The 10564-nt window shown below is 38.1% G+C and overlaps 1 protein-coding gene across 1 annotated transcript in view; it reads right to left on the bottom strand.

Moving 5' to 3' along the window:
• Positions 1-203: 203 nt before the first annotated feature.
• Positions 204-10564, bottom strand: part of LOC122489639 (muscular LMNA interacting protein) — a 250265-nt gene continuing 239904 nt past the window's right edge. Inside the window, 1 exon segment of the mRNA XM_043591667.1 lies at positions 204-540. Within this exon segment, the coding sequence (XP_043447602.1) occupies positions 535-540 (6 nt within the window). The 3' untranslated portion in view covers positions 204-534.

Below are 10564 nucleotides of genomic sequence, written 5' to 3'. Positions count from 1 at the left end.
ATACCAACTTTCTCATGTTCAAGGTCACCCCAATGAACCCCCTCAATATCAGTATCTCCTGAAGGCAGGCATGGGCTTATTTTTTTAAGTTGTTCATTTTCTTCACATGTAAAACAAATATATCAAAAGGGAAATAAGACCGGATTCAGTAAGTAATGTGTGCCTTAAATAATACTGGTGTTGAAAAATAGTCACAACCGCTCTTCTATTTACCCATGATTCTTCTTTATTCGGCTGCTAAATATAGGGGCATGTTAGTATTGCTGTCAGCTTAATAGAAGGCATTAAAGGCTCTAACAGTGGTGCGAGAAGCTGTGGATAAATCTTTCCTGTGCTGAAGGTTAGTAGGGTACTGTGATGCTATATGCCTGCAGGACCTTTTTTTTTTTTTTTTACTTCCACTTCTGCACTGCAGTTCATCAAGGAAACAGTCATACTGGAAAAAAGAAATTACACATCAAATCTAGCAAGTGATTAGCACCAGCATTCCAGAAAACTTCAGCTTGGCCTGTGTTTTCAGCTTCTGCTCCAACTTCATTGCTGCAAGATAAGAGAAAATAATAGTCAGCTTAATGAGATAAATAACATGTTAAACATCTGAAAATTATATATTAATATTAATATATTAATTATATATTATATATTAATATTTGGGCATGAAGTCTCATATTAAAAAATATTTACAGTAGGAATTTTTCCCCCCTCGGGAGCTTTCTTATTCCACAATTAATGGCATAACAAAGACCTGTAGCTGTACAGGTACAGCTGTACCTTCACATCAGACTGATCTCTTGAGAGCTCAGAAGAGCAGCTCTGGCCTCGTTCAAGGGGTTACAATGGCTTTGAGGGGCTGGTGCAGCCTTAAGGTACAGCGTTGCCATATCCCACCCACAAGCTCTCACCTGCCAATCACTTGGCTGCTACCCTTTCCTTTAGCACTGATGACTGCATCATTCCCTAGAATGTAACATCTCAAACAAGGAGGTAAAGTGAAGTGGGATTGAATAAGTCCCAGCTTTTGCAAAATGGAACACTGCAAAAGATAGAGACCGCAAATGAACCTTCTGTTGTTTTCATTTCATATATTGAGTCAATTGGCTTGATAATACTGCTGTGTGGCACAGGAGGGATTTTCATAATCTCTTGATCCATCAATCTCTCCATGTTCCTATTTGACAGGGTTAGAGTCTCTCGAACAGGTGACGTAAACTAAACTGAGTGGGCTGGATATCAGTAGATTATGCAAGTCAAGAAAGAAAGTTTAAAAGAAAGTATCAGAGATGAGGGCAGAAGAAAAATTTACTTCTCAAACATTACTCTGAACCAACATTGTGACAGAATGGCACCAATGGAGAAAAATGACCATAACTTTATACTTCCAGGTGTCAGTGGAGCATTCCAAAATGGCAGGTGGAGAAGCAAAGAGGTCCACTGCTCTTCTATAAGTAACTCGGCCTGCTATGCTCTGGTCTGGATCATAGGGTGATGACACAGTGGTCTGGGAAAGCTGGCTCCAAGAGAAATGCGAGCTATGTGCAAGAGGTAAGTAAAGCAGATAGAAAATCTCAGTACAATATGGCCAGGCAGCTAGGCAGGATTGGGAAACGTGGTTATATTCTGTATCATTTAGGAGAAACCACATTTGTTAGATGAGAAGGAGGAGGTAAGGAAAATGCTACTAAAACAGAAGGGGTACCTTCACTAATGTACTGATTTGTTCTGGCTACAGAAAATCAGTCATAAAATAAGTAAGTTGTAGCCTTCATCATCTGCGATTCTGTGAAGCTTTAAAATAAAAGGAGAAAATGACTAAATCGCATCTCCTCCTTTTCTTTCTAACAAAGAAAAACTACCATTTTTTTGATTTTCCCGAAAGCACCGACATTTGGTAGCTAATACTACAAGAGATTTAAAGGAATCATCATCCTTTAGCTAATGCTTATGAAGTGTTATGTATTTTATATGCTAAGCACTTTGCATGCATAAATGCAGATCTTCCCCATTATCCCTTGATCTCATTTTACAGAGAATGAAACTGAGGCCCACAAAGATTAAATAGCATCGCCAAGCCATAGCATTTGAAACTAAACCCTAGCCCGTCCAGTGTTTTCTATTTGTCTTTGCTGCCGGTGTAGTTATTAGTGTGTCACAGCCATCTACGGAAACCCACATTATGTTTGGCTTGTAAATGATCAACCGTCTGTCATCAGAAGTATTTAAACAGAAGATGCATAAGGATATAATTGCAGACAGGATCATAACATTCAGTAAAATATTGGACGAAATGCCCTCGGAATTCTCTTTCCAATATAAGATTCATCATCACATAAATAGTTGAGTCAGATGGAAGAGGAACAGGTAGTCCATCGTCTGTTGTCACACTGGCAAACTCAGCACTATTTCTCAGTTCTCCCTGAACCCACTGGCAGATCAAAGTAACATTTGGCATCACAATCGAGCAGCTGGTTTGAAATGATACATTATCCTATGACAGGCGGAGTCAGGATTTTCAACATTTCATGAAGTTGCTAGTTTCCCTTGCCCCTCTCAGTATATAAGGCGTCAAGTAACTGGGGAAAAACACAGGTCCAACATTTCAGAAAGATGAAGTTCATTAATAAAATAAATCAATCAATCCTTATTTTTCAGGCTAGCACTAAGTCTCAGGATTTTTTATCATGCTGCCAGTTGAACAACACACTTATTTTAGAAATAAGAAAATATAAATAAGAGCTGAAGGCATTTTTAAAAATCATAATTCTGAAGGGACTCAAATTCCAATTGTTTTATTTATTTTGAGTGAACTTTGGATAATAAGTCATGTAGTGCTGTAAAACTTTAAGCCAATGTTACAGAAAGCATTTCTTAGAAGAATGTGCTGTGTAAATTTTTTATTCCCTTTTTATACAAAACCATTCATGTATACTCTTCTCTGCCAAATGAAAGCAAAATGACCTCCATACGTGTCCTTGTAAGTATGAAGCCATATTTCATGTATCCAGAAAAAAAGCCATTTCTGAGAAATGTGTATAATATTATTGCTGCATACTCACTTTTTTTCTGAAAGATTTTAAATATGTTTTGGACATTGACATAACTACTAACTCTGGTGTGAGAACACAAGATCTAGTATGAGAACTCATTATCCAGAAGCCAGAAGCTATAAAATGTTCAGTAATTAGCAGTGCTATAAACGTAGCTTGATAGATAGAGAAGGTAGGTATAAGGGAGGCTAGAGAGCAAAACATTGAATCTGAGGTCAAAACACTTAATATCTGGATGACCCTAGCTCCAAATAGTGATTAGCCTGATCTTATTTTGTTTGTTTATCTTGAAAAATTAGTACATGCAGGAATGGAAGTCCAAGGAGTTTCTGACTTGTTCAGCTTTACCATGACTCACTCCTATACAAAACCCAACATGAATATATTGAGACGACTTGGAAGGAGAGCCCCCAAAATTGTCAAACCTGCACCTCTCACATAGTATATTCAACTGCATCCCTAGAGAAGAAATAATAAGTAAGACCTGTGTATTTTTAATGACTACTTAGAGTAATACCCTCTCAGATTTCAGTTCTGCCCCCTTGTCAACCAAGTGTAAGAACAAAGAGAAATTAAAAAGAAGAGACTTCAGGGATGCCTGGCTGACTTAGTTGGTTAAGCATCCGACTGCAGTTCAGGTCATGATCTCATGGTTCTTGAGTTCAAGGCCCATGTCAGGCTCTGTGCTGACAGCTCAGAGCCTGGAACCTGCCTCAGATTCTGTGTCTCCCTCTCTCTTTGCCCCTCCTCACTCATACTCACTCTCTCTCTCTCTCTCTCTCTCTCTGTCTCAAAAATAAATAAACATTAAAAAAAATTTTAATAAAAACAAAAAAAAAAGAAAAAGAAAAGACTTCATTCTCCATGTTGAAAATAAGGGAAGTAATTTCCATCTCTCCTTCATAGAGCATTTACTTTAAAAACTTGTTGCAGGGGCGCCTGGGTGGCTCAGTTGGTTGGGTGGCCAACTACAGCTCAGGTCATGATCTCGCAGTCTGTGAGTTTGAGCCTCATGTCGGGTCTGTTCTGAGCACTCAGAGCCAGGAGCCTGCTTCTGATTCTGTGTCTCCCTCTCTCTCTGCCCCTTCTGTGCTTGCTCTCAGTCTCTCTCTCTCTCTCTCTCTCTCTCTCTCTCTCTCTCTCCCTCTCTCTCAAAAACAACTAAAAAGTCTTAAAAAAAAAAAAAAAAACCTTGTTGCTGTAAATACATTCTCCTCTTGTTGAAATGTATATAAATTCTTCTGAAATTTAGACAGGAATTCTGTCAACTTTAAGACCTAGGAATGTCTTTCTCAAGAGTTTGAGAACCATGTCCTTTGAATGTAAATGTCCAAGTGAGATAGCACTCACATTTCCTAGTTTCTGAGAGAGGATAAGAGCCTACCCAGCTGATTCCTACCTCCTGTTATAAAGACGTGAAAAGTGTATTGTAGCTTTATGTAAAGCTGATTAACTAACACAGGTAGTAACCCCAATTGCTACTGCCCAATCTTACTTGAGGATGAGTTGAATTATGGTTTATCTTGAGAACATATATATAATGGGTTATATCTACTTGGCTGTATGCAGGGTGAGATTTCCTCCTGTCTTTGCAATCTCCGTGTGATTGCGATATATATATCACATTCTGGTTTAATGCTTATTCAATAACAAAATTGTTTCCTTCCTCTACTATCTTTAAGATGATTTCTGGATTGGCAGAATTTTTAAAAATTATGTTTCCCTAAAACAGGCAGGAGGCTTACAACCCAGGAAAGTCATTTTGATGGGTTCCAGTTCTGCCACGCCTGGAGGTAGGAATGTCCTCTGGTTATCACTGCCTTGTCTACCTGGATGCCTGGGCAGGGGGGCTACCCATTCAGGCATTCACAGTAGGTGTGTTTATAAGATAAATTTACCCTGGCCCTCTAGCCAGCTGTCTTTCAAAGCATAGGAATTTTATTTTAATCAACACTTAATAATATCCAGATTCTGAGTTCTTGCCTGAGATTACAACCTTGAACTCAGCAATCCACAATTTATCAAAGCCTGATTTTGAGAAATAACATTTATGAGAAATTGCCTGAAGGGAGTAGAGGGGGCCCATTCTTCTTGATAATTTCATTTTTACCCTTGAATCAAACCAGAAAATGAGAGTGGCTTCCATGGACAAGACACTGATTTCCCCTTTTCTATGTTCTCATCTGGAGGATAAAGATAAAGGAACAAGATGTGTGTTCCCTAAGATTAGAACTTTAAACATCAATAGAGGTTCTGGAATTCAAAATAAAATGAACACAAAAAGGCTTATATGCACCACAGCAGCCAGAAAGTCTTAGTCACCTTGCTAGCACTATTGTTATCTTGCTAACTCTTAAATGTCTAAAAAATCTGCAGAGAGAAGGAATGAGAAAATAGGAGAAGAATTCGCCTTGTGTGTGTTTATGGGCAGCTGGTGAATGATTAGCTCTCAAGTTGTGTTATTAGCAAGTGGATCCAAAAGGTCAGAATCAACTGCATCTAATCATGTTTTTGGAAATCAATCGACCCTCAAGTTAAAAATAAAATAGGCCTAGGGCTGCATGTAGCAGGCGATGCGAGGAGCAGCAGGTCTCTTTCTATCTCATTCCCCAGTATGACTTTCACAATTAAGCCTGTGGAAGGACAAGTGGGTCATAGAATGGTTGTGGATCAAAGTGTTGCCAAATTCACAAGACATGATGAATACAATCAGAAATAATTGTTGCTACTAGAATTTAATTTCTTTGAAGTAACTCTACTCAGAAATCGTTTACCTCACGCAGGGAATTTGCTATAAATTAGATGGTGTTATACACCTACTTGGAAACTACTGTATTGGTGTGAACAATTGACGTGTATGAAAGTGACCTCCTTTGCTTGTATAACAGCTCATCATTAGCCAACTATTTTTAAAAGTGCCATATAGAATGCTAAAAAAAAGTTCTTTGGAATGTAATACCCTCACCCCACCCTCACACTCAGCTTGTGCCAAATGCTATCCCCTGCCCAGCCTATGGGTTTTCCAAAGCTTGTGGGGACTATCAAAGAAAATAGAAAGAAATATCAGGTTTTACTAAAGAAATTGCAGTGGATCTCAACATAGAGCAGAGCTCTCAAAGTTAATCTACCAGGTTAAAGCACAGGTTAAATCTTTATGACACTAGACAGAAAGATGTGACCAGATTTTTAATTAATTCAAAGCATTCTCCAAGACAAACTTTTGTTATGATTCTCCTGCTTTTACTTTCAAATGTTGGTTTCCAAGATTGAATAACTTATTCAATTTTCCCTCCTAAACTACCAATAAAGGAGCTAGAATTTGAGGATCTCAACTCCTGTTGTCCATTTGAATCACCGGGAGAGATTTTTCAAACAATCAATGTCTTTACCCACCTCCAGAGATCCTTTACTTAATTTGCCTGGAGTGGAACCCTGCTACTGAGGCTTTTAAAAAGTCCCAGTGAATTCTAATGTTCAGACAGAGTTGAGAACCACTGAATTAGATTGTAAGTGAAAGTGTTGTTTTGAGTTAGTTCTTTTAAAAGTTATTTTATAAATCTTATGATTTATAAAAACAAGGAGCAAATCAAATCAGATATATTTGAGGTCTGTTTGTTTTTAAATGAATTTCAAAGCAAATTTTAAACACTAGTATCTACAAATAACATGATTGAAAGAAAATACTAGGTGGGATTCTCTGGCAGTGAGAAAGACAAGCCGCTACCTTCAGAAATGAAGGAAAAACCAAGGGGGAAATTCTGAGATCCAGTCAAGGTTCTTCCATAATTCGTTATTTGCACTGCATATATAACTGGAATGGTTTACTCCTTAGGCCATAAAGTCATAAGAATGGAATTGTTTTAGGGGCACCTGAGTGGCTCAGTTGGTTGAGTGACTGTCGTGAGCTCAGCTTAGGTCATGTTCTCATGGTTCATGAGAACGAGCCCCATGTTGGGCTCCAGGCTGAGCCCGGAGCCTGCTTGGGATTCCCTCTCTCCTTCTCTCTCTGCCCCTCTTCCCCCTCTCAAAATAAAGGAATAAAAACTTTTAAAACAAGAATGGAATTGTTGTATAAAAACAGATCATTTTCTTGGTTGATGCTTTGCAGGTAAATAAATAAAAAGAGAGGGTTTGAGGAAAATATATGGGTCAATATTACAGTCTGACCACATATCATAAGGAGTTATAAAAAGTTGTCAAACTGCTTCCAAACATGCCAGTATTACCAACAAGTAACACACAGCACACTGGAAGCATAAAATGGTCTTTTGTTTAATCATTTACATGTCTTTTAACACCAACAGTAACTATCTCACAAATGTTAAACTTCAAACTTTAGTTTCCTTTATGTTGTTTCCCATATGTTTGAAATCTGAGGTTGAAATCACCTTTGGTTAATCTTATCCACTAGCTTGATTTTAAGTTTGTCCCTAGAATTATGATATTTGATGCAAAAAATACAAATATGATATCCAAGCTATCCTTTTCTGCAACACGTTCAAAGGTTCTTAATTCAGCACTTACTAGCTGAACTGGATGCCTTTGTTATTTAAATAACCAGCTGATTTTTCTATTACTCTGTAGAAACACTCTTATTGCATAGAAACAGGCTATTTGAGTTGAAGCCAAAATTATTATGTTTGAAAGAAAGAAAGAAAACATTTGATTGTCACTATTGTTTTTTACATACCTCTGAAATGTGCAAAATTTGGGGGCACCTGGCTGGCTCAGTTGGTAGAGTGCATAACTCTTGATCTTGGTGTTGTGAGTTTGAGCCCCACGTTGGATGTAGAGATTATTTTTAAAACTTTTTTTAATGTTTATTTATTTTTGAGGGACAGAGACAGAGTGCGAGTGGGTAGGGTCATAGAGAGAGGGATGTAGAGATTACTTAAAAAAGAAAAAAAGATCAGATGACAGAAGGAATGGCTTAAGAGCTGGAGAGAAGCTAAGCCTCTGCAGGTTACTGAAGTCAAGAAGCTAATTAATCAGTGACAAGAAATGCAGAGGAGGCTGTCAACTCAACGGCCGAATGGGAAAGTTATGAAAACACTCACCGAAATCAGTGTAAAATTTATTCAGTCGTTCCACCTTTGGACATAATGGTTTGTCTGATTTTTTACTGTTACACAATTTGCCACTATCACCCTAAAAGGGCTAGCACACTGACGAAGAGTGAATATCTTTAATATAAAGGGAGTTCACAAGTCAATAAGAATACCAGTAGATAAACGCATAATGCATAAACAAAACAGACAAAGTCACAGAAAAGTCCAGAATTTTTACAATGCAAATAATGTGATGAAAGATAATTTCTTCTCTTAAATTATTAATATTCTAAAATAGGACTTTAAAAGGAAGCAAGATTTCGATAGGATAGAGAGATTTAGGTAGAGAGCTGGACAGAGTAGTAGAGCACTTAAGAGCTCAGGCTCTAGGCGGTCAGATCTGGATTCAATTCCTGTTGGAGCAGACCCTTCCCAGCTATTTGGTTCTAGGCAATATAATGATTTCCCTCAGCCTCAGTTTCCTCACCTGTAAAATGGGAACAATAATAGTACTTATCTTTGTTTTGTGAAGATTAAGTAAAATAAAGCATGTAAAGTGCATAATACTTTTTAACATATAGTAAGCTCTCAAGAAATTGGCAATTATGATAATTCTCAATGCTGGCAAGAATATGCGAAAACAGCTATAAAAACAGGCTCCTCCTGGGGTAAATTGTTACAATTTTTTAGGAACACAATTTGGCTATATGTATTAAAATGTTTCCATATGTCCATAGTCATTGAACCAATAATCCTATTTAAAAATAATCAAAGAAGTGATCAAGGGTAGAAATCCACACTTATTCATAACACAGTTTTATGTTTTAATGACTAATGTTATAGCAGAGAGCCACATGGTCTCATATGAGAAAAGTTTTCAAATTTGCAGAAATAGGAATTTCAGTTTAAGAAAAGTGGGTAATGTGCCCTAAATTGTACAAAATATGCTTTGGGAAAAGTTACATTTTATTTGCAGTTGTATTATTCATACTTCTCTTTTGTATTATGCTTATTTTTTTCTAAATTTGGAGGCTGCAGAAGTCACTATCCAAGGGTATCTGAAATGAAAGCATGAGATATCTCACCCCCTTCTTAAAAGCCCTTTAAGGGGCGCCTGGGTGGCCCAGTCGGTTAAGTGTCCGACTTCAGCCAGGTCACGATCTCACTGTCCTTGAGTTCGAGCCCCGCGTCGGGCTCTGGGCTGATAGCTCAGAGCCTGGAGCCTGTTTCCGATTCTGTGTCTCCCTCTCTCTCTGCCCCTCCCCCGTTCATGCTCTGTCTCTCTCTGTCCCAAAAATAAATAAACGTTGAAAAGCCCTTTAAAAATTACTTATTTTCCTTCACATTTACCACTTTGAGAGGATGTAGAAGAAGAAAACATTATTCAATTATCCTTGCTCTTGATTAAGAGAAAATTAAAAATTTCTGCACACGATTTTTCCTTGCCTCTTTGGCACAGCATTTATAAAAATACAAAAAAAAATTAAGTTTATTTATTTTGACACAGAGAGAGAGAGAGAGAGTAAGAGAGAACAGGGGATGGGCAAAGAGAGAGGAGAGACAGAGAATCCCAAGCAGGCTCCACACTGTCAGCCCAGAGCCTGAACCTGGGCTAAAACCCATGAACCGTGACATCATGACCTGAGCTGAAATCAGGAGTCAGATGCTTAACAGACTGAGCCACCCAGGTGCCCCTACGAAGAGGGGCACAAGATGTGAAGTGACTGCACATTTGTATGAAAATTGACAGGTATGTTTCAACTGGTATGCTTTTGCCTATATGCTACTGCCCTGAGCAGAATTTACCAGGGGATCAGGGGCAGTGCTCAGTGAGCTCGCCAGACACCTTCCAATGAGCTATAACTGAGACACCATGAGACATTGGGGCTGCTGATTCACAACACCCACCATAAGTATTATGGGCACTCTTTGACGGTCGAGACAGGACAACAGTGTTTCACATATGTATCCGAAGTGGAAATCTCAAAGACAGATATTGGGATAGAAAGAGTTGGTTTATGATCAAGGTGCTACACACATGGGGACCTCTAGAACCACCTTTCACATCGACAAGCAGCAAGAATGTACTTACTCAGCTATCAATTGCTTCTGAACAACACAAAGTGGACCAGTTAGTTTTTTTCTTTTTTAAAAAATGTAAATATTGGGGTGCATGGGTGGCTCAGTCGGTTAGGCCTCCGACTTTGGCTCAGGTCATGATCTCGTGGTCCGTGAGTTCAAGTCCCGAGTCGGGCTCTGTACTGACAGCTCAGACCCTGGAGACTGCTTCAGATTCTGTGTCTCCCTCTCTCTCTGTCCCTCCCCTGCTCATCCTCTGTTTCTGTCTCTCTTTCTCAAAAAAAAAATAAACATTAAAAAAATTAAAATTTAGATATTTAAATTTAATATTTAAATAATTTAATAATATTTAAATAATTTCAATATTAAAAATACTTTAACTATTAATATTTT

This window comes from Prionailurus bengalensis, chromosome B2 (assembly GCF_016509475.1).
Source record: "Prionailurus bengalensis isolate Pbe53 chromosome B2, Fcat_Pben_1.1_paternal_pri, whole genome shotgun sequence".
Classification (NCBI taxonomy): domain Eukaryota; kingdom Metazoa; phylum Chordata; class Mammalia; order Carnivora; family Felidae; genus Prionailurus; species Prionailurus bengalensis.
Note: the sequence above shows the minus strand (reverse complement) of the source record. Positions and strands in the feature narration are given on the sequence as shown.